The sequence below is a fragment of the Dinoponera quadriceps genome, unplaced genomic scaffold, assembly GCF_001313825.1.
Source record: "Dinoponera quadriceps isolate SergipeBrazil2010 unplaced genomic scaffold, ASM131382v1 scaffold5144, whole genome shotgun sequence".
Lineage (NCBI taxonomy): Eukaryota > Metazoa > Arthropoda > Insecta > Hymenoptera > Formicidae > Dinoponera > Dinoponera quadriceps.
The window spans coordinates 1403239-1427506 of NW_014560308.1; the positions used below are offsets into that span (position 1 = coordinate 1403239).

General features: G+C 36.5%; 3 protein-coding genes across 7 annotated transcripts in view; 2 read left to right on the forward strand and 1 right to left on the reverse strand.

Moving 5' to 3' along the window:
• LOC106750708 (transmembrane protein 68) overlaps positions 1 to 14610 on the forward strand; it is a 37568-nt gene extending 22958 nt beyond the window's left edge. The window contains exons 1-6 of one of the 4 annotated variants that reach the window (XM_014631223.1): positions 11621 to 12031; positions 12591 to 12726; positions 12933 to 13027; positions 13173 to 13534; positions 13608 to 13811; positions 13997 to 14610. In XM_014631223.1, the coding sequence (XP_014486709.1) occupies positions 12016 to 12031; positions 12591 to 12726; positions 12933 to 13027; positions 13173 to 13534; positions 13608 to 13811; positions 13997 to 14116 (933 nt within the window). In that variant the 5' untranslated portion in view covers positions 11621 to 12015 and the 3' untranslated portion in view covers positions 14117 to 14610. Of the gene's footprint in view, positions 1 to 11620; positions 12284 to 12590; positions 12727 to 12932; positions 13028 to 13172; positions 13535 to 13607; positions 13812 to 13996 lie in introns of those variants that run through there. The other 3 variants (XM_014631222.1, XM_014631224.1, XM_014631225.1) reach the window with 3 other exon arrangements.
• LOC106750703 (ATPase family AAA domain-containing protein 2-like) lies at positions 2761 to 11500 on the reverse strand. 2 transcript variants are annotated; one of them, XM_014631205.1, is made up of 16 exons: positions 11166 to 11500; positions 10432 to 10654; positions 10032 to 10344; positions 9780 to 9951; positions 9246 to 9312; positions 8831 to 9086; positions 8525 to 8739; positions 8146 to 8438; positions 7740 to 8057; positions 7411 to 7592; positions 7113 to 7299; positions 6414 to 6892; positions 6139 to 6324; positions 5872 to 5907; positions 4744 to 5611; positions 2761 to 4625 (listed from the first exon to the last, which is right to left on the reverse strand). In XM_014631205.1, exons 1-16 carry the CDS (start codon positions 11169 to 11171, stop codon positions 4572 to 4574), a joined length of 3855 nt encoding a protein of 1284 aa, XP_014486691.1. In that variant the 5' UTR covers positions 11172 to 11500; the 3' UTR covers positions 2761 to 4571. The 2 variants fall into 2 exon arrangements, with proteins under 2 accessions (XP_014486691.1, XP_014486692.1); XM_014631206.1 differs by lacking the exon at positions 5872 to 5907.
• A 956-nt stretch (positions 14611 to 15566) lies between the features above and the next one.
• LOC106750730 (far upstream element-binding protein 1) lies at positions 15567 to 23111 on the forward strand. The gene is made up of 14 exons (XM_014631256.1): positions 15567 to 15846; positions 16487 to 16565; positions 16700 to 16885; positions 17285 to 17414; positions 18573 to 18827; positions 19009 to 19180; positions 19331 to 19537; positions 19713 to 19896; positions 20112 to 20269; positions 20602 to 20719; positions 20798 to 20959; positions 21038 to 21255; positions 21353 to 21639; positions 22628 to 23111. Exons 1-13 carry the CDS (start codon positions 15763 to 15765, stop codon positions 21611 to 21613), a joined length of 2214 nt encoding a protein of 737 aa, XP_014486742.1. The 5' UTR covers positions 15567 to 15762; the 3' UTR covers positions 21614 to 21639; positions 22628 to 23111.
• Positions 23112 to 24268: the final 1157 nt, after the last annotated feature.

Genomic DNA, 24268 nt, shown 5'->3' on the forward strand with positions numbered 1-24268 from the left:
TATATATATATATATATATGTATATCTGTGGATCTGTGAGAGATGGTAGCACGTCCAAAAGTAGCACCAAGAACGGATCGTGTGAATACAACAAAATAGAAATGGTTAAATTTCCATTTCCAATTTCTTTTTGCTTCCAAAAGCGGAATGTAAAATCGCATATCGCTATAGAGGCAGAAAAATCACATTCGCTCGCGCTGGCTCGATGATCGCATCTCACCACGTTGCTCGCGGATGTAATTTTTCCGTGTTTTCACTTAACGTCGTACCAACGTTTACTACATGCGAGAAGAGAGTTTCGCTAGAGCATTATCTGTCGTTTAAATTCTTTGGCAAATACCGGGGAGTTTTTGTTTTTCTTTTTTTATTACGATTCGCCACTGATTCGGGATCCATCGCGCAAGCAAGAGAATCGGTGATAATTCGAATACGAACCACTGGACGGTGGCTTTTCTGTTGCTTCTTTCTCTTTCTTCTTCTCCTTCTTTTTCATCTTATTTTCGTCTTCTGATCGAAGCTGAATCGAGAGCGTGAAGCGAGGCGTTTACACGCAAAACGAACGCTGAGAGACAAAGCGAGCGTTTTCTAAAATCCTCAGTCTTTTCGATTCTACTCACTAGAGAATTTCGCATGTAATACAATCGAATTTCTCAACGGACAGTCAATCGTTGAATAAAACGAATCCGTATGCTAACTACTAAATTTTTAATTTCCCTATAATACGTGCTACGGATGCATCGCCTGATGCATCGAGAAAAACGGATATGCTACTAACAAGGAAATTAGTAAGAATTGCGACCGCGCGGTCTCACGCGGCGTATCAACTAAGAATTCACATTTCGATATACGAATGATATTATCCCTAAGAAAGATATTACTCGTGAATCACATAAGAGTGTTTTATCGATAAAGTTTTTATCACCTAGAATTCCCTATCCGATCGTATGGTGTGAACGGCAGAACGATGGACCTATTGCGCTCTGTGTATATACGTTGACACGCGTGTCTGAGCAGTTTAACGGTGAGAATCTGCTTTTTAGGCTGCTTGAAACACTTTGGAACGAAACGAGTTTTGTCATCTCGTCGCGTATCTTCGACTTTGTCTGGTAACTAATCGTTCGCAATTATAGCAAATCACAACCAATATACGAATCTGGAAGGCAAGTTATACGCTAAATATTCACTAATATTTATACATATACATTTACATGTACACATAGAGGCCACCAGAACGGTCGCAGTTCCTCTCGAGAGCGCGTCGACTTCGGATTAATGGGAATGACAGTGCCCGTTTTAATTCTGCTGTTCTGCTCGTTTCTATTTAATCTTGAAACAACTTCAATGAAATTTATTCCTTCCTTTGTATTATATAAATTCCGTATTTACAGATAGGAACTTGACAGATATATGAAATAGTCAAAAGCAATAGTTCTGAAATTATCATATTTTTCGAATATACAATTTCGAATATACAAATAAGATTCGAGCGAAACAGCAGGTTTAAACTCGAGATTTAATTTTAATAAATTTGGAAATGCAAATGATTGAAAGCGATGATCGAAGCGATCCCTAAAGGCTCAGTTTCAGGAAAATATAAATTAATCGAGGAATATAAGATAAATATAAAGAAGAAAAAATGCGGAAGGAAGTGCGACAGTTCCGAGACAATTTATGGAGCGACGGCCAGATACTCAAGAATATTTGGGATCGATTGGAAGTCAACGTCTTATTAATTGATAATTGTCTAGGTTCAGACTTTCAAATCAATCATTTGTGTCAAATTATAGTGAATCAGAGTCACCCTTCATTTGCATAAATTTAATTTTTGTACGGACATTTTTAATATGTATGTTTGTCAAATTAATTGTCGAAATTCACTCAAATATTTAACGTGAAGAACAATAAATTTTGTAGTCCTGAAGTAACTCAATTTTTGAAGATGACTCGAGACACTATCATAACATGACTAACTAGCCGCCACTGTAAAGCGAGCACTTTATCGAGATATTTTATATTTATAAGAATGTATGTGTATGTAAGAGTGCCCTGTTTTTCATCTTCAATGAGTAAAATCTTATACTTTTTACAACTTTGGTCTATTCAAATTGCGGATTATTAGTCGCACCTCGAATTGTCCTTAAGTATGAACTGAACTGTATTAATACGGGATAGAATCAGAAGTCATTAAAATGAGAAAGAATCACCTTCCTAACCAGGATATTGATCGTTTAATTGCTCAGTTAGCGAAGATGATATGATTCGGTTCAAAACGGTATAATTATCATATTAATATGTTATGTATATATATTCTTACTATATAAATAAGTAATAATTGATATTAATCACTGATAACATATTAATTAATATAATCCTACAATTGTAAAACTTTATTTTATAATATATAAAATAAAATTTAATTGTGTATTATTATATTAATTAATATAATAATTATTAATAATCAATATTAAATCCAAAACAAAATTTTACTTTATACAAGTACATATTCACCGCTTCTTTGAATATAATGCCTTCCCAGTGATCACAACGTCCAAAATGGACGCATAAGATGAGCTTTAAGACAGCTTTAAAGTACCTCGTCTATAACTTGGATTTAAGTCGTAAGCAAATTGACTAACTACAGTCGATTATTCTTCTAATAAACGATTGTAAAGCAGGATCTACAATGAGAATTTAAGGTGTAAGATTTAAGAAATTGACTAATCATAATTAGTTTTTTCTTCTATAATTCGATTGTGATTGGTCAATTTTTTAAAGCATCTATTGTAGACCGGAACTAATTGGTCAATTTGTTTACTGCTTACGTCTTAAAGCAATGTTGTAGACAAGGATTTAAAGACATGCCTTTAACCCATTAACTGCCAAATTTTTTTTTTGAAATTTTTGGCAGGATAAGTTATATATATGCACAAAAACTTGTGTAACAGTATAATTATATTCAAATTATGTTTTGTTTTGAGCCCCAAATGGGGATCGTGGCAGCTAATGAGTTAAGACGCCGTAAATCCTAGTCTACAATAGGTGCTTTAAGTTCTAAGTCTTAAGAAACTGACTAATCATAATCGAATCATAGAAGAATAATCAATTGTGATTGGTCAATTTCTTAAATCTTACACCTTAAATGCTCATTGTAAACCCCGCTTAAAATAGTCTTAAAGACATCTTATGCGTTGATTTTGAACATCGTATGCTCACCGGGTTAATTCCAGTTCTATAAATCATACCTAAAGATTCTCATATGTGGATTTGTTTTCTCAAAAGGATGACTTCTGATACTCGCCATCATTTTACACAAAACGTATCATTCTATACTAACAATAATTCGAACTGATACACTCTGTAGCGCGAGGTATATTGATGTAAGAAGAGAACCTTGATCTTGGCAGATCAATAGAAATATATTTTCAACGGTTTTATATTTTGGTTCTCCCTACATGATTGTAAATGTGTGTTTGAATATGAAATGGGATAGTCTCTTATCAGCAATATAATAAAACGTCAAACTCGCGTCATAAAACTACAAAATGAATTAAAAATTGCACACAATTATTCATTCATGTTAATGAATCTGGTGAAATCTATCAGAACGGAAATAGTTAAGTACACAATGTACAAATTCCTGCATTTTTGTGATTTATTGTATGCTCGATTACACAGAATTTCAGAGATAATTTTGAAGGACGTGACAAAAATAGACCCGATATATTTTCGTTTGATCTTTTCAAATTTGAAATCTTTTTCTTACAAATGTTCTGAAAAAAGGAAGTCCGTATGATCGAAGGATTATGCAATAATGTCCGTTATTATTAGCTTTGTTTTACGTGTGACTGCGTTATGTAGGTATGGTAATATAATCTCGATGATAAAATAGTTACAAAATCAGAATAATGATATTAATAAAAATAATTCTAATAATAATAGTAATAATATGATTATTCTTATTTGTTGGATGAAAACGATAAAACGATAATGTAATGGTAGCGTGTAATGGTAATTAAGGTAAGAAAAAACATATATGTGCGCGGAAGCAAATTGTAATTGAATTAGAAAAAAGGAAAGAATTTGTCTAAATAATTGTTGCAAATAACAAAACGTGTTATACACGTAGACAACGCAGTTCCCTTTTTCTCATTACTCGCGGCAGAGAATCATTACGGTGCAACGTTACCTCGTATGAAATATCAAATAATCATCTATCATTTACAACGCTTTTACAATATGTACAGAAAACCAATCCGATTAAGTATATAGAACTCAATCTTCAACTAAAGCTAATTATCCGCTATCTTATATAACAAATGCGATTGTTGCAGATACGTGATGTTATTTACGTAAAGCTTGGCAGTATAACAACCAAAAAAATATACCATTCCAAAGTTTCGTTCGATATAACAGTGATAATTCGGCTTTGCATTCAGTATAAATATACAAAAGAAACGATCTGACTCGTCGCTAAAGATATTTATGGTGGTATGATTTTACATAGCACATTTGTCTCGTGTCAGCAACATACTGCATTTTATCATTGAATGCTGTACTTGCGTACTATAACTCTAATAACGCTGCGTCTTGTACTCTGCAAACTTTTCCACTTCCTTGAGCAAGTCCTGCGCACAATACAAGCAACGATAATTTAGTGAATAGACGTGTCTATATTAAAAATATGGTCAGTGCATTTTTACCGCGATACGATTTTTCTCTACGATCGCAAAGAGACACGCTTACCTTTGGCAGTGATTTTCTATCGTAGTTGTGAGCATATTTCCCAACGCATCTGCTCAGTTGCACATAAATATCGCACAGCACTTCGACAGGAAAGTTCTTCGTCGTTGACACTGTGAAGTGTAGCGCGTTCTCGAGCTCATTTCTGTCAATAATAACTTTTTCGTTCTCTTCAATTTTATCCCGACTAGAATCGCTTTCGATCGCGAATGACAACTCATCCATGCTTTCGCGCCGAGACGACGAATTCGAGTCACCGTTCCCAACGGGCCTGTCCTCGTCCGCGAGAGATAACTCCGTACTGTCGAGATTATCTATCTGTTGGTCCAGTATGCTGTCGTTCTGGCTCCCCTGTGTCTCCTTCGAATTCTCATTTTGCGAGTCGTTCTCCGAATCGGTGTTATCGTACAATCCTATGTGCCCGTTCAAAACATTATGAGCCTCCGTCTCGAATTCCTGGAACTTTTCTAGATCGATACTGGTCGTTTCGTTGCATGGTTTACTCGTCAGTTCGATGACGTTCTCGTCGAAAGCGATCTTCTTCTTTTTTTGGACCTTCTTCACATAACCCCGCGCCCAGGCTGGTATCTTGCGTTTCCTCGAACTACCAAATTTCTTTCCGTTCACGACGAGAGAATGACTAGAATTTACAGAATCTTTCTTTTCCGTACGTTCACTCGTGGAAGTAGATTCCGTTTTGACGGGTTTATTCTCTTCCTCGTTGTTACAGTTACTTTCTAATATTCGACGATTCTTGGATATCTCGCGGCACTTGTCCTCGAAATCGGAATCCAGCTCGGCCTTTATCAAGGCGTATGCATTATCGCGCAAGGAACATGCCCGATGTCTTATCAGTTTGTCCGCGGGATCCCTGCGGGGGCGAGAACGAAACGTGTCAGTGGCGTACACGGGACAAGGTTATTTCGGGTTTCTAGCATTCCATCCACAGAAAAAGCACGGTAAACTAATGGGAGTGGTTTTCAATAATGCACTGTGAATTAGTAGTCGTAATGGTGTGTCTAATGAAACCAAAATCAACGATTATATGTGGTGCGCTATTTTAGATTGAAAACCACTGTATCTATCTATGCAGCGGTAACAGCAACGGATAAACAGGAAAAGCTCAACTACCTCTTTAATATCCCGAGGGAGGGCCTATCACGTAAGCTGACATGAAAACATACAATATGAACGTCAGTATAGAAGAGGAGGATAGTATCGCTGAAGGTGAACCTTATGATATATAATATGATATCGATAAACGGCTTCTGTAACGGAGATACTCTCACGGGAAGCACTTTTTTCTCTCTCTCTCTCTCTCTCGATTCGCTTTAGTTTACGCACGCGCATTAACGGCTTTCGGAAAACGTAGAGTTACTTTTCACTTGAGCCACTGACCTGTCCGGATTATATTCCAGAGCATTCCTACATATGAGATCGATGTCGTCGAGAAATTCACGAGCGCACAGATAACAATTCATGTCGATCTTCGTCATCATCGTCTCCAGATCCATCGGTTGCTTTATTATCAAGTTGTAATCCGGCACCTCTTCCGTGTCCACTGGCTTCGTAAACATGAAGAATCTGAAACGGTAGTGCAACTCCGCGTTAGACACACGCTGTGAAAAGGAAAGAGGAAGGCGGAAACAATTCTATTCGGTGTGTATACTCACTGTCGGTTTCTCGCTAATTTGGCGCAAATTTCCCTCAGGAAGATCCGTAGTTCCCTCAACGAGACCTCGTCCTTCTCGTACATGATTTGCTTCTCTTCTTTCGTCAGTTTCTTTGGCAGCGGGTCTGGCGCTAGTGGCAGTGTTTCTAAATCTTCTATTTTGTTGCTTTTGATCCGTAGCTGCCTCATACTTTGAACCATAAATATAGGTCGGAAGAATTTCATTCTTTGCTCGGCGGTGGGTGTCTTCATGGAATATACTTCGCCACGCAATTCGCTGAACAAGCTTTTTAATTGGTTAGGGAGATCTTGATACGTCGCATCGCTCGTAGCGAGAATTAAGATCGGCAATGAAGGATCTAGTGCTGCGATACGGCAGAGAAAGACTGCTTTTACCGTCTCCGGAACGAGAGGCCACCATTGGTCGATCGACCGAATGTAAATTATGGACGGGACGTTTCTAGCAGCTTCATTAAATACCTATAACACAGAATTCAATAGAGGGTAAGATTATTTTCCTCTAACATAAAATTAAATCCTAAATACACAAATCTAAAAAAATGGAAAATGGATCAAAATACCTTCGTATTATTTGTAATGATTACAATTTGTAAATGTAATTATTGCAATTACAAAATTCAAGTAATTTTAAACAAAAACGTGAGAATCTTAAACTTGATATATGTTAATATTATTTCACCTGTACACAAGTTTCTTCCGGTGATCGGGCACTTTCTGCAAACAGCGTGCTGACGTCTAAGATCTGTACAGGCAGATGTTCCATACAATACAATAATGCTTGCGCTAAATTCGGCCCCTGACCTTCAGATAGATTGCCACCAGAAATGAGCACTCTCGGACGATGAATACCTTTAGCATGCTTTACTCTAGAAAAAGAGGAATGGAAATATATAAATTGTTGGTTCAAATGAATCCAATAAATATTATCATTGTTATAACATTGTGTGTACATAAACATGTGAGTAAAAAATAATTACTTTGCCATGGCGGGATTTACACCTTGAGGAAATATCCCTTTCACTAACACAATCAGTTCTTCCAGTGGAGGCCCCAATAGTGGTTTCATAAAAAGCTGCAGTTTCCTTCCCGCGCATGGCGCGACTCTGTGCGACGACGGCACGAGGATAGAGCTTGCTTGCATGAAATCACGTTTTTGCACCTATTAATTAGCACAGTTAGTAAAACACGAAATAAATTATAAAATCTAATAAACATATAGTTTTCGATATACATTAAGTTTCTGGCAATACATAGTCTTATAATTATACATTACCGATAATTATTTCTCGCGTTACGCGAAACGTACCTCGACCTTCTCTGGATCCAGCAATAGTCTGTTGTCTGTCATGTAAATTTGCGGATAGGTTCTCTTCAATCCTTGCAGCACTGCCTCGGTACACAAGGCTCTCAGGTCCGAGCCGCAGTAACCGGTAGATTTCTCCGCCAATATCTCCAGTAGCTGATCAGACGGTTGATTTTTCCACTTGCTCACATGAATCTTCAGAATTTCTAATCTCTCCTTCATGGCTGGTAGCGGGAAGAAGAGTTCACGGTCAAAGCGACCGGGCCTTCGCAAGGCTGGATCGATGGCGTCGATTCTGTTTGTTGCACCGATCACTATAACCTTTTTTAAGAAAGAAAAAATATATGAAATTACGAAATTCTATCATGAGGAATATTGACAAACAACCTTTCAGCATTGGTGCTATTACCTCTCCTCTGTCACTGAGACCATCCATGAGCGCTAAGAGTGTGGATACGATACTGGCATGGATTTGATCTTGCTTGGTGCTTCTGACAGGCGCCAAACCATCTATTTCATCAAAAAATATTATGGACGGTTTCATCTGTTGAGCCTGCTCAAATAACAATCTCAATTGACGTTCCGATTCGCCGACCCACTTTGACAGGCAGTCAGCTCCCTTCCTCATGAAGAATGCCATCTTTTTGTTACCTTGACTACACTCATTGGCTAACGCCCGGGCTATCAGTGTCTTGCCGGTCCCTGAATAAATTTTCGAGTTACGCATTGAGGTGAACAACTTCGACTTTATTCAATTTAAAAATGACCGAAGTATGCTCTCCGAATACCTGGTGGGCCATGAAACAAGACACCCTTCGGTGGGGTAATGTGAAACCTTTCGAAAACGTCCGGATACATCATAGGAAAGACAACCATCTCCTTAAGGCAGTGAATATGGGATTCCAAACCCCCAACGTCGCTAAATCTAATATTAGTGTCTAAGGTGATAGGATTTATGTCAGCTTTTCGATCTGGCGGGCCACCCTGTGGTATCGCCGATTGTCTGCAAGAATGTACAATATTTACATTAACAAAATTGTTAAAAAGAGTGTACTCGGAAAAATTTGTTTACGAATTTGTTTATAAATAACCACCTCGCTTTCTTGCCCTTTTTCTTGTCATAACGTTGAGGTTCCGAATCACTGGAATCACTAGAACTCGTGGTTTTAGTTCTGTGCTTCCTCCTTCTCATCGAATTACTGAGAACACTTCTAAGAGCCCTAATAGATCGCCGAACTGGCTCTACATTGGCTTGGAATCTATCTACGGTAGGTTTCTTTTGACGTAAACTGTATTTCCTAGGCCCGGGAGAATCCGAGGATTCACTTAGATCACTGTCCACCTCCACCACTGTGTACAGATAAGAAAGAAATTAAAATAAAAAGTAAACATACGGAGAAATATACCATTCTTTGCTCCTTATTTCTTTCATTGTGTCTGAGCCATTAAATATGCTCTTTATTTCTATTTTGTTTACCCAACAACAATCTGAACTTAAATATATCTTACCCCTTGGTAGTTGTCGTTGAGTCGACCGTCTTGTTCTTTTAATACGTGTATACATATCTTCGTATCCCTATATAACAATAAGAAAAAAATATTACGTAATAAAAAATGAAAATATAACAATAAATATTTATCAGACTCTTAGGCCGGTATTCATAGGCCGCCGTCCGTTCCACACCTACAGCGTCATTCTATCTTTATTACATGCCAAAGAAAGATAACATGACGATTATAGCGCTCTAAGCGCGAATCAAACCGCAGTCATAGTTTGATTTTACATCTAAGACCGTTCTAAGTTCATCTTCAGATACTGTTCAGATGATCTTCAGCTCATTTTATCAGCTATGAAACATCTGAAGATGAGCCTAAAACAATCTTAAATATAAGATCCGACTATGAATACCGATTTTAGTTATTTAAGCTCATAGTTATTCAACTAATAACTACGATGAGTTAATAACATATATGTTGATGTATGACTTTAAATATTTGGGAAAAAATAATTGTAGAAAATGTTACATGTATAAAGCTGCTTACATCCTCATTTTCAGAATTGTCGTTATTATCTGGTTTTTCACTTTCCCGCGAACTATCATCATCTGCTTCGTCCTGCTCCGTCTTGGGCTTCTCATTTTTTTCCACTGTATTTCCGCACAATCTGGTCACAGGGCCTTCTCGAAATCTGCTAGGACTGTCCGACTTTCTCGTCCTAAAGAACATTTTAATTTCAAAATTACATTAGAAACAAATCCTCCCTGGAGTGCACATTTTATCGAGATAAAAACATACCTAGTGTCTTTTTCTTCGTTTGTCTGCCTTGGTTGTTCGGTAGTAACATCCTTCTCTTGTTCTGCCTTTTCCTTAAGCTCTACTTCCGAGTTAGCCCTAAGCCTGCCTCTGAGCTCCCTGCTATTTTGTCGATCGTGTTCCGTCCTGTCTCTAATATGTCTCGTTGAATTTTTATTAGGTGGATGATTCTCGCGAGATCTCAAAGGCATACGATCTCTGAGATCACGCTTCCTGCCAGGAACATCATCTATCTCTTTATCCGAAGAAGAAGCATGTTGTTGAAACATCGGATATCCTTTTAAAGTTTGCGTTCCTGCGCATTTTCACAAACATTTCAGAATTTTGTTGCGCTACATTCGAGTAGAAGGTACATGTACAAAATAATATAACTTATGCATACCTAAGATCCAACTTGTATTAAGGTTGTCATAAGTCTGCATCCTATTACGTGTACTACGGCGTACGCTTAAATTGTTTATATGAGACGTAGAGCCGGAATGTGACCTCAGCTTGCGCAAGTTCTTGGACCGTCTAACATTTGACTCCAAGCTGCGGGTGCGAGGACAAAAGATCTCTTCCTCAGTATCCATTGATTCCAATGCAGCATCATCGTCTGACATTATCTATCAGAATATCAATAATATATTCTTTCTATACACTCCATTCAATTAGAGCAGTACGGAAAATACCTATCAGAGCACACAGTGAGCAAAATTTTGCAAAAGTCTCGAACAAAGAATATTTCTCAATCCTTCATCAATTACTAAACAATAATAAATAATCATTTCAAGCAATAAATTTTATCTTCACGGATATGTACGAAGTATTGTTCAATCGTTTCATTCATACTCTTCCGCACAGGTATTTTTCCTGCGCGCAAAGATAAACAGCGCATTCATTACAAGCGTGCCGTGAGGGACGTGCGAAACTGTTGAGATGATCATTAAACATGCAATTAAAAATTAAATTACGCTTAAGCAAGAGGGAGAAAATCGGGTGGGAAATCCGCACGACAATAACAATAAACAGAACGCGGCGCAGGTGTCCCCTGTGTTGAATTTTGTCGTATCTGATCTAGGCGATCACGGTGATAATATTATCTGAACGCTCGACCGAGCGCGGCGATGAATGTACCTTCATCTGGCCAACTCCTATTGCCAAGATGCAGGTAAAACGAAGCGGTTAATGCCCGTCATACGTGTCCCGGATAGTGGTAGAATTGCATTCACGAACGTGTGGGGATTGTCCTTCCACGGCAGCGCATGCACCGTTGAGCATCCAGCGAGTCGTCCTCGCGATCGAATATCATTCGCGCGATCTTACTTGCTTCCCGTCGCCTTCAAACGGACGAAGAATGGCATAGCTAGTCGGCAGAATTGCGTTACGAGCTACGGCACGGTCGCGAGCGAGACTCAATACTCGGGGACGACTGCAATTGCAAAATCCGTATCATCTGTGTACTACACACCACACACACATACACATACACCCTACTTCCCGTACGTACGTGAGTCACGCAGCGTGACTACGTAGACGTGCGTTTGCACGGGACGACCGTCACCAGGGATGGGCGATGTCGAGGCCGAAGATCGACGTGGAGCCGCTACGAGCCGCCACCGCGCCGTACCGGATTCGAGGTAGCGGTGCGAGTCAACGACGAGCGAGCCGACGTACAACATTCGATTGTTTAAGTAGCACGATCGAGTCTTGGCACGACAGATCGGAGGAATCGTTTTGTTCTGAAGTGATTCAACGGTTGGATATCAAGCGATTATCAGTTTTTTTTTTTTTTCCAAATCGTATCTCGCCTCGAAGGCAGATCCAAAACAAAGATCTTCTATTTTTAAGTGGTATGACTCAACGAAGGAGCAACAAGTTCTTCGGCGATACGCCGCGGTACGAAGCGGAAGTTGGATAGATACGAAATATACATATGATAATATAGAACGAATTTTAATCGGTCGATAACGGTTCATCGGGTTCAATGCCAATAAAAGCTGGTATTTTGGAATTTAAATGAACGTGCGCTACGTGTGCTAAATAATCAGAAATGACGGGGGGGAAAGCGACGGGACAATTAACCAAAGTCTGAATTTCTCATAAACGACAGTGAATATGTGGGTGCTTCCTATGTCAGAAATATCAGACTCACGATCGTTTTATTAGCCACCTTTTATTTTCAACATCACTCATAAAGCTAAACATGTTTTCAATTACGCACGACATATGGTCAATGATAGAAAATATTATAGGTAAATGCCTTTTTATTTACATGTCCATTTAACGCACGACATACGATCAATGATAGAAAATATTATAGGTAAATGCCTTTTTATTTACGTGTCCACTTAACATTTGGGCAAGTGTATAGTTCCACTTTAACATTATTTTAGTTTTATAGCAATGTATTCGCATGTTACCTTATAGTTTGTTTGTATGCTTAAGTTTTATACTTTGTGATTTTTATATTTAACAATGCGTGTGTGTGTCCTTACAAAGTGATATGCATTTGTTTGTAATCCAATAGTTTTTAAAGGATATATTTTCTATTGTTTCCAGCTGAATATGTTGATGTGGATGTTACATGGCTGTCATGGCTGTTGATGCCATTTCTTGTAACATTTCTACTCCCGTTTGCGATTGTGCTGCTGTTGTATCTAACTTGTTTGATATTGTATGTCTACAAGTTGCACAGGTTTGAAAGAAATATAATTTATGTATTGACTATAATACGATTAACAAATTAACAACTACCATGAGTAGAATTTCAACGAAATAATATGCTTTTATATCTGTGAAATGTATATAAGTTTCATTTTAATATGTACATTAATCTGTAAAAACTACTTTGATAAGACCATTAAATAAACATAAATCTTTTAATTTATGTATTTCTTTCAGAGTTAAATTAAGAAACGCCTATGGTACTGACTGGCGGAATGCAGCGCGTTATACAGTTGCAGCTGTCTGGGATGCTCACGGATGGATTTGGCATGGTATATTTGATTATTAAAGAAGTTTCATGTGCATAGATAAAAGTTTTATCAAGTGGATCAGACATATCTTTATATTATTTATCTGTACAGATATGTTACAAGCAAAAATCTCTGCAAAGATACTAATGAAATGCATTTTTTACAGGATATGAAGTTGTGGGATTAGAAAATATCCCGCAGGACAAACCAGTATTATTTGTATATTATCACGGAGCTCTCCCGGTTGATCTGTATTATTTCATAGCTAAAATATTTCTATTTAATTCAAGACTAGTCCATACAGTAGCGGATCGATTCCTCTTTAATATCCCTGGATGGTCTATATTGACTGACGTTATGAGAGTAATACCTGGTACTGTTCAAACGTGTTCCACTATCTTGAAGGAGGGAAATATGCTTGCCATTTCTCCGGGCGGTGTGTACGAAGCTCAATTTGGCGATTCTTATTATCAACTTATGTGGAAGAACAGAGTGGGCTTTGCCAAGGTGGCTCTCGACGCGAAAGTGGTATGTCCCCTTGGGATTTCATATAATTTCATTTGAATTCCATCATAAAAGAAAACTGTTCTATTACTGTTAGAGTGTAGTTCCGTTATTTACAAAGAATATCAGAGAGGCATTTAGAACGGTAAGTTGCGGGAGAAGGATGTGGTCGAGGATATACGCCAAAACCAAGCTGCCGATGGCACCAGTCTATGGTGGCTTTCCGGTAAAGATGATAACGTACGTGGGTGAGCCAATTCCATACGATGGAAGTCTTACGCCTGAAGAATTGAAGTTAAAGGTAGATAACTAGGAAGTTTAATGATAAATCATGCAGTATAAGGGGTGATTTGTTCATTGATTGTGACATGTTAAGGAGCTGCATCCTCTGTGTTGCACAATGTTGCATAATTACCGATTATAAAACATACCGCGCTTTCTAACGGCATCGATTATTAAAAAAAAAAATTTTTTATGTACTTTCAGGTTGCTAATGCTCTCGGAGATTTAATAAAGAAACATCAGAGAATACCTGGTAACATAACATGGGCTCTATTAGAAAGAATACGTAAGAAAGAGGTGCCGCCAGAAAGTAAAGAACTTTAATAATAATTCCCTTCGATGTACTTACCGGTTTAAGTAGGGTAAAATAGGATAAAATACAATTTTAAGAAATTATTTTCATATAATTATCGAATCTTGGCAACTGATAACACTAAATTTGATGTATATTGTCTTTTGGACTTATATTTTGTTTTTTCTAGATTTTTTAAGTTTATTATTTGTACTTAAATATGGTTAGTATTATTTTAAGATAGGTTTATTTATTATTATTTTATTATTATTATTTATTATAAATCGGACAAGAATACTTCCAGTAGAAGGTAACAGAGATGTGTGTACAATTGAATATATTTGCGGACTAAACTGTTTTGTCACAATATACGGATAATAAGTAATTAAATAATAATATTTTCCATGTATTATATTAGGTACAGATACGAACAGATAAAACGCATAATTCTTTCTGTTACCTTATATTTTAAGACACGTTATTATTAAATAATTTATTGTTTTTATATGAGACAATTATAATAAATGTAACGAAGAACCCTGTTCTAAAATGTATATTATCCACATCATTCGTGTATTTCTTCATAAATTTGTATCTTAAATTTTCTCGATAATTGATTTCTTTATCTTTAATCGGAACTGCGAAAATGAGTGTATTCAATGGTTGCGCTCAATGAACAATTATACAATACTAAATGCACGTAATCAATGAAATCTATCAAATAGAATTTTTTCTCGAAAATATTTTACTATTAAATATTTTAGAAAGGAATAAAGGCATGATATTCAGTATAGAAGCAAAAGTGTCTTTTCGGTTTTAATCGTTCACAGAGAGTGAATCAATCGATATAAAACCCGTATCAGACTACGGATTGAGATTAAATTGAATTTGTCAATCAGTATAAAGTTAATTGAATTTTAGGGACCTTTGCACTGATTGGTCAAATTTCAATTCAATCTCAATCTCCAATCAGTAGCGCGATACGGGCCTATGACGTTTGCCGACAAATGAACGAAAAGCTCAAAACTGTCCCTTCAAAATACATTTTGCATATTTTTTATACAAATAATCTTTTACATAAGGCTGGCTTACGATAGGTGTAAAAAGCCTTTAAACGTCGTCTACGGTGCGATCGCAGGAGAACTCGTTGTAGGATACGATCCACTTAAAGCTGCAAACATTTGGGAGCGCTTAAAGGAAGAATATGATTAGTCTGTACGGCGTTTCGAAGCATTTGCAGCGTCAAGTGAAATCCTACTCTTAGTCGTAGTCGGGCTAATAGCAGCGACTACGACCGTGATCCGTCGCTGGGACGGACCAATCGGCGAGGAGATAGTCTCTTTTACGAAACAAATTCCGTTTTCGGCAGAAGAATGAGAGTCTTCGCTCTAAAGGACACGCATGCAATGACCGACGCTTGCGCCGTGCGGTCCCCCCTCCGAATGAAAGTACGGTTCTTTCATGCTCGTAAACCTCCCGCAAACGTTCGTTCCATAAGTCCCGCGTTGTGCATCGCAAGGATATTGTTTTCGTGGTGGCGGATTTAGCATTTCGTCTTCGTGCTCTTCCCAGGATCCCGCACACAGCTCGCACATCACCGATCGATCAGTTGGATAATTACGGCCAACGGCCAGGAACAGTATCAGTCCTTCACCGTCCCACAACTTCATGCACCAGCATGAGTGACTATTCAGCGGTTGCTCCGCCTCAAACCTTTAATCAAAGCACCGCGTTCGCGGCGGCACTGCAACGTGCCAAACAGGTAATCGCGATTTGTTCGTGCATATGTCGCAATAACGCGCCGCTCCGATAATCGCGGCGTCAGGCGGGGTGAACGCCACCCGTTGCGTTACCCGCCAAGAACAGCTCATATCTCCGAGCTCGTTCGATGTGTAGAAGCGTCACGTCGTTTCGTAGAGTACGGGATTTTCTGTCAATCTTGACGGTTATACAGATCTCGTTTACTCTTCGCTGCATTATTTCCCTCCATGATTTTCCTTATATATTTTGCAACCTGATAACTCGCTGAATTACGAAAAACTTGTGCGCCGATTTGGCAGTTGCCCGATTACGTGTGCCTTGTATATCTGTGTGTAATAAGTGTTAGTGATTTTTGGGGGGGAAAATAATATCTACATTAAGGTTCTATATCAATATATCTTTGGTACACTCATTTCAAGCTCATGGATTGTCAGTGCAAAACAGCAAAAAGAAACAACTAAATTTAGCCAATAGTTTTTCATCGTCAAGAAGGTGAAAGTTACAAATATACATATATATGATTTATATTTTTAATATATTGTATTTATTATTTTATCTATGTATTTTAGCAAGTACACGTATGCTACATATTAGGGGAGGAATTAATTTCTAAATTTTATATTTTTAATTAATTTTGCTAGATTGCCGCAAAAATAAATCCAGCTGGTGCACAAAATAATCAAGATTCCAAGTTAAAGCGACCTCTTGAAGATAGTTCAGGTGATATTTATTTAACACTTCTCTTTTTAACCTATTTTATTATTATAAAATAGCTCATACTTTTGTGTACTTTGTAATATATACATATACATATTTTTCTTATATATCTCATATAATATATTTTATATATTTAGAGCCAGAAGCAAAGAAAATGGCAGCGTTAGTGGCGGATCCTTTAATAGGTATTCGTGGAGGACCTGGAGGTAACAATTCCATTGGAGATTCAGGTAGCCAATCGTCTAGGCCACAAACGTCTTCTTCCAATATAGGTGGTATATGCAATGAAGATATTAGAGTTCCAGACAAAATGGTTGGTTTGAGTAAGTAAAATAATAGGGAAAAGGAATATATATATATATATATATACATATACATATGTATGTGTATAATCGTGTTGTATGGGTAAATATATCCAGTGTAAATAATATTTTATGTTATATTTCCTAGACTATATCGTAAATTTAAGTATTTGTTTAAGTTTAAGTATTTGTTGTAATATTTTTGTTTCATTATATATTATTTTTAATAATAATGTTACATATTATATATTATATTTCCTATAAAATAATGACTAATATATACAATTTTTATTACATATTAATATTAATTATACTTGTTCTCATATATTTAAAATTGAAATGCAATAGTGAGAACACAATATGTGTCATATGATTATGCATATGTAAAATTACTTTTGAATAATAATAATATATTTACAGTAATTGGAAGAGGTGGTGAACAGATCACGAGATTGCAGAGCGAAACAGGATGTAAAATACAAATGGCACCAGAAAGTGGTGGGCTGCCTGAACGCGTTTGTACACTAACTGGTTCACGAGAAGCTGTCAAGTAACTTGTTTTTCCCTTCTTATTTTGTTAATTTTAACTATTTTGTATGCAATGCAGTATCATCACTTTATATACACATGTTGAATGATGAGGACTTATTTTCATCTGTTGATATTAAATGTGTTTACTTGTCTTTTACTGCAGTAAAAGTATATGACTGTTGGTTCGAAATATTTATAGACCGAGTTGTGAAAAATACTCTGTCCAAAATTGTTTATAAATCAGCCAAGCAAATCTGCTATCCTCCTTAAATTTATATAAGAATATCTTGTTCTAATTTTATTTTAATGTGAATTGTACTCCACAATCCCATCTTACTATTTCCCACAAACTAAACAATCTTTCTTTTTTTTTTTTTATATAAAACCATGACATTGCGATAATATCGTGATAAATATGTGAATATTGCAACGCTTTATGACTCCACTTATTAGAGATATGATTGGGGCACGATTAGTTCTGATAACATAGTTTGTATGTGTATTCTGTATGCTGTAAATTTCATGTTAACATGCATTTTACAAACATAGGACATATGCTTATGCATATTGAAATTATGAAATGTTTTACAGAATCTCTTTATTTAGCTCCTGGATGCGAATAGCGGGCTCAAACTTGACTTTCTATATGCTTCAGAATTTCTGGCCATTGAAAATCGATCAATAAGTTGACCTTTTTAATTTAATAATTTTGTATTTACTAATAGTTTTTTGCTTTTAATAGGGTATGGAGAGAGAGAGAGATTGAGAGAGAGATTGAGAGAGAGAAGGGGAGAGAGAAAGTGAGAGGATGAGAAAGAGAGAAAGAGAGAAGAGGGAAGGAGGATAGGATATGCATGGGGACGCGTTAATCACAACATGAAGAAAATTGAACTTTTATTTATTTGAAACTGCTTATTGACTAAATGTATAGTATTTTAACACAAAACCTTTGAAACCTTAAAAACCTTGAGACCTTTTTATTGCACCGTTAATTGTTAAAGGCATTATTGATTATCAAAGACAAATGTGACATATAACATTTTGGCCCACAATAGATAGAATAGTGCATATTTATGTGTTGCAAACAAATCTTACTGTATATTGATTGAATCTTTTGACATGTGTGAAAAAATTTTAGTTGAAGATATATTGCACACTCTTATTTTATCTGTTTCAGCCGAGCTAAAGAATTGGTCTTGTCAATTGTGAATCAAAGAAGCAGAAGCGAGGGAATCGGTGACATGAATATGGGTGGTGGCGGTGGCGGAATGATGGGTCATCCAGGATTTGTTGAGATAATGATACCAGGCCCTAAAGTTGGTTTGATAATCGGCAAAGGCGGGGAAACCATAAAACAGCTGCAAGAGAAGTCTGGTGCTAAAATGGTTGTTATACAGGAGGGGCCGTCTCAGGAACAAGAGAAACCATTGAGGTAAGACGAAGATCTTCTCTTTTTTTTTCCTTACGTAAGACTTTTTGTTAATTTTTTTTCTGTTAAAACGAGATATGTTTTGTATGATTTGATATTATTTAAAATATATATTTTTGTATGATTTGATATTATTTAAAATTTATATTAATATTTAAAATTTATTTATTGTTTTCTTCCCTAGAATAACAGGGGATCCTCAAAAAGTTGAGCATGCAAAGCAATTAGTGTATGAATTAATAGCTGAAAAAGAGATGCAAATGTTTCATAGAGGAGGAAGGGGTACCGATAGAGCAGGAAATTATTCCAATGATAATGGTTTTAACCATGGACCTGCAAATAACGATGGAGTGGAGGTTAATAATCAAATATATGCGCATTTTCGTTAATTACACTGATGTAATTAACAGAATGCCATTAGACTAGGACTTAGCTATGATACAGATACACTTGTTATTTTGGTAACAGGTTTATTCTATATGTGTAAAATTATATGTACAATGTAGGTACTTGTTCCAAGAGCTGCAGTGGGTGTTGTTATTGGTAAAGGTGGAGATATGATAAAAAAGATACAAGCGGAAAGTGGAGCCAAGGTTCAGTTCCAACAAGGACGGGAAGATGGCCCTGGCGATCGAAAATGTTTGCTATCTGGAAAGCATCAAGCAGTCGAACAGGCTCGTCAACGAATTCAAGAGCTGATTGATAGCGTTATGGTATATATATTTCATAATAGTCATAAATTTATTAGAACATTCTTATGTGGAGTAACTGATACACAATATATGGATGTCGTAGCCATTGATTCTGGAGAGAGAGAGAGAGAGAGAGAGAGAGAGAGAGAGAGAGAACTATTAATTTAAAATTATATTTTATATTTTTAATTTCCAGAGAAGAGACGATGGTAGAAGTAACATGGGAGGCAGGGGTGGTCCAAGAGGTAACGGTTTTGGCGGTAGTCGTAATCCAAACGAATATGGTAGTTGGGATAGACGACAAGGCGGCCCTATGCAAGATAAAATCGAAACAACGTTCACTGTTCCATCTTCCAAATGCGGCATTATAATTGGCAAAGGTTTCATTTTACTCACATTGTGTAATGCGTACGATGTGTCACATGGATTCTAACGTATAGCAAAAACTTCTTACATAATCACTGCCTCGCAAAATTATTTGCATGTAGTAAACGTTTCTTGTAGCGATTTTTCATAACAAGTTTGCATATGTTGCTATTGAAGTTTGGAAGCACCTGTCAAGGAGATCTTTAAACGTTTACACATTTTTTTCTAGGTGGTGAGACTATTAAACAAATAAACCAACAAACGGGAGCACATTGTGAGTTAGACAGAAGAAACCAGAGTAACGAAAACGAGAAGATTTTTATTATCCGGGGAAATCCCGAGCAAGTCGAACATGCGAAGAGAATATTTAGTGAGAAACTGGGCATGGTATGTTTAATGATGTTTGTGTCCACAGTAGATTTGTGACTTTAAGTATCGTTACACTGTTGTGCAACTTTTTTACCACATGTTATATCTGCGCAACGACAATAATGTAACGATAACAACATTATCGTTAGAAGAGAATAAGATTTACAGAATATTATATATATATATATATATATATATATATATAATATTCTGTAAATCTTATTCTCTTCTAACGATAATGTTGTTATCGTTACATTATTGTCGTTGCGCAGATATAACATGTGGTAAAAAAGTTGCACAACAGTGTAACGATACTTAAAGTCACAAATCTACTGTGGACACANACAAAGGGTCCTGCCGGTTCTTCGTATACCGGGGCACAAGGTGCAATCGGATATAATCCAAATTGGAATACGGGTACTGGGGGATATCAAGCGTGGCCGAATCAACCACAATCCAACGACGGAGGTACGTGTATTTTTATGCTTTCTTGTGCAATGCTTGATATTTGTAATTTTAATTTCGTGGTAAATTGCCTTTGCACAGGTAATGCTAATCAAGCTCCTGTACAAGTCAATCCACAAACTGGTCAGCCAGATTACAGTGCTCAATGGGCAGAATATTATCGATCATTGGGTATGCACAGAGAAGCGGACATGATCGAACAGCAGGCGAAACAAGGGAAACAGGATCATAATCCACAAGGAGGTGGGAATATTTGTAACTTCGCATTATCACCGGGAATATTCACAGAAAGACAACAACAAGATTTCTCGATTACCTCAGGCAATTCACAAAATCAGTCTAATCCGGCGCCGGGAGGTGCTGCTGGACCAAATCAGCAGCAGCAGCAGCAGCAGCAGCCGAGTCAACAGCAACAGCAAGCAGGTGCCGCACAAAATGGAGGTCAAGCTGATTACAGCGTCCAGTGGGCGGAATATTACAGAAGTATCGGCAAAATAAAGGAAGCGGAAGCAATAGAAGCCCAAATGAAGGCGGGCAAGGTATACCTATCTTAAATTATGCCGCTCGTTGATCATCGTCATATCGTTGCGTGCCGTTTGTCATAATTTACCGCAATCCTGTAATGCTCATGTGTAGCTTGGGATGCAAGGGAACCAAATGGCCCAACAGCAAATGCAGACTCTACAGGGTCAGTCTGGTGGTCCACCGGGTACAACGCCTAATGCGTTCCCTCAAGCTTATGGAAATTACCCGGCGATGAATGCCGGCTCCGCTCCAGCGGGCTATTATGCGGCGAACGCTGGATCTAATTCTCAGCCGCAGACAGGGCAGCAGAACCCGTCTTTCCCGACAGGCTATCAGAATTATCCTTACTCACAGTCGACTTCTGAAAATTAAACTTCCATATGAGAGAAAGGCAAGCTGTAAGTATGTGTTGAGTGTAAAATGTGTGTGTGTATTTGGGCACGCGGGAAATTGTATGAAATAAATAATATTCAGTTTCAATAAACTATTGAATCAAGTTACGGATGTTGGTTACGTGTATGTATTCGTGATAAGTATACATCTTTACTTTCACATACTGAAACGTACGTTCAAAGTTGATACATCGTGCTTGTATATTCAAAATTAATAATGGCAAATGTTCATACAATTTTCTTGACGCTATAGTTCTTATATTAAGCCAATATGAATTTGAGTGAATCTATATATTTATTCTTTTTAATTCTAACGATTTTTTAAGATATGTGTAATATATATATATATATATGTATATATGTGTGTGTGTGTGTATATATACACATACATATACATATGAATGTATACACACATTACATACATGTATTTCTTGGAAATATTTACACAAGCATATGGTTATATACAAAAGTGATAAATAGGACAAAGGTTATACATTAGAAATGATTTTGTAGAATATAACGTTGTTAAGATATTTGTTTAAGATTTCTGTTCGAGCAAAATTAGAATGTAGACACTTCTAATTTATCTGTTAAATATTAAAAAAAATTAATGTTTACACATACACATTAATGCAACAAGAAGTGATCACGATCTGTTTATATATTGTTTATTTATTTGAAACTATAACGTTTGTTTAATAGATGTCTTACCTATGATGATTTGTAAATAAGATATTTGATACTTATCTTTATATTGGCTCGATATTCAGATATGCTATAAATCAATGGTGTAAGAATAAGGAAATGTTACATACCACTGATGTCCATTGAACCTTTCAGGGAATTCGAACTAAACTTACAAAATATAAAATTTATGATAATCTCATGACTCATGTGACGATTTTCATAATGATACAATTTACACCTTTGAAATTAAACCTGTTTCTTGTACATGAATCACCTGTGTTTTACCGTAATTATTTGTTTATTTCAGATAGTTTTCAGATAGCTTTCCATCGGGACGCGGTTAATGCCTGCTATATCTCCATATAACTTTTATCATAAATTACTATAGTTGATGCTTCATAATCTTCATAATCTTTGAAAATATTATGAAGACCGATTATATTTTGTTTATAATATAATACATTTTATGTTTTTTTTTCTTTTTTTACATATATACATATATAGAGGTATTATATATAATATAGAATATTAATCTCGTTCTAAGTTTAAGTAACAAGAAATATCGAGACACTATTTGATTGAAATTAATATTATAATATAGTATGAATATGATATATGTCTGTGTTCTACTTATACAATTGTATGTATTTTTGTTCCATAACATGTAATTGTAATATAAGTTGAAGCTGTGGCAGGTGAAGCAGCGGGTCAGAAAGAGGAACGAGGGATCGACATCTGTACTCATTTTATTGCATCCTCTCTCATTAAACTTATTAAACTATATCCTTATACATGCGTTGTTATGAACGATATTAGCATATGTATCATACTAGGTCACTACTTATGCCTTGATGAAATACTCATTTGCTTGAAATATTCGTTTTTATTATATCTACGAAGCCACGACTACATGAAAAAAGCTGTGATTCATACGGCTTGTACCATGTGTTTATCTTACTCGTCTAAACGCTCTATTTTGCTCGATTATACGAAAGGTACATGATATGATAATTTACATATGCATATGTCCTGTTACATTGGTGTTAAATACAACGTTACTTTGGTTTTTGTTTTCTCTCGTGAAATACCAATACTATTTTTAGATATTTGGAGCAGCCAATTAGAGAGGTTTACCCGACCTACAATAAGTCACGGCATGGGGATCTACAATTTAAAATGTTTCATTCAGCACTAATCTACATGTGTACACACTCAGAGGAATCAGGACCTGCAAACCGGAGATTAGTTGGATGGAATATGTGTAACACATAATGGAATATTGTTTACTAACGCTAGCATATTTTAAATATTGCTTAGCCAGTATTATATATGCTTTTATACAATATACAAAAGTATTAGTTCTTTCGAGAGTGTTTAAGTACTGGGTGACTTAACTAGTCATATGTAAAATATCAAATTTTTGTATACCTTTTTATTATATCAAATTTTAAATACTTTAGTTATATGTGTCTATTATGCAAATGCAGGATGTAATTCCGTATTATAGAGATGCAGGAATATACAGGATGTATCAAGGGTGGAATACTTTGTTTTATGGATTCTTTAACAAGTTTTCTTTCGCTTTGTATTTGGACTACGTTCCAAGTTTAAAAGATTGTACTGTGTGTGGTAAATTTATTTAATATTAATTGCAGGACAAACTCTTACACATCTGTATTCTGTTCTTCAGAATTTCATAATCGTAATATCGTCGGTGCTCGAGATTTGAGAGTTAGAATTGCCCGTTACAATATCGTGCACGCGTTCGACAGAGTGTCGGTATCCGAGAGTTGAGATTGTGAGTCGCCGCCCGCTCCGGTCTTACGTTGCTTTTTATTCTTTCCCTATGACTTAATCCGAGGGGGCAGTTGTTGATGTGTCAGCGTCATATAAACGAGGACGCTGACCATCCTGATTGCGATATCTATATTGCGGAAATGCCAGGTTG

What these genes read in the sequence shown, in the direction of transcription:
- LOC106750703 (XM_014631205.1), bottom strand. An exon ending in CTGGAATATAATCCGGACAG is followed by an intron (nt 5,908 to 6,138) that starts GTCAGTGGCTCA and finishes TTTTCATGTCAG; the next exon opens with CTTACGTGATAGGCCCTCCC. An exon ending in ATAGAAAATCACTGCCAAAG is followed by an intron (nt 4,626 to 4,743) that starts GTAAGCGTGTCT and finishes TATTGTGCGCAG; the next exon opens with GACTTGCTCAAGGAAGTGGA.
- LOC106750730 (XM_014631256.1), top strand. Translation starts at nt 15,763, where the DNA reads ATGAGTGACTATTCAGCGGTTGCTCCGCCTCAAACCTTTAATCAAAGC. An exon ending in AGACAAAATGGTTGGTTTGA is followed by an intron (nt 16,886 to 17,284) that starts GTAAGTAAAATA and finishes ATATATTTACAG; the next exon opens with TAATTGGAAGAGGTGGTGAA. An exon ending in ACCACAATCCAACGACGGAG is followed by an intron (nt 20,720 to 20,797) that starts GTACGTGTATTT and finishes GCCTTTGCACAG; the next exon opens with GTAATGCTAATCAAGCTCCT.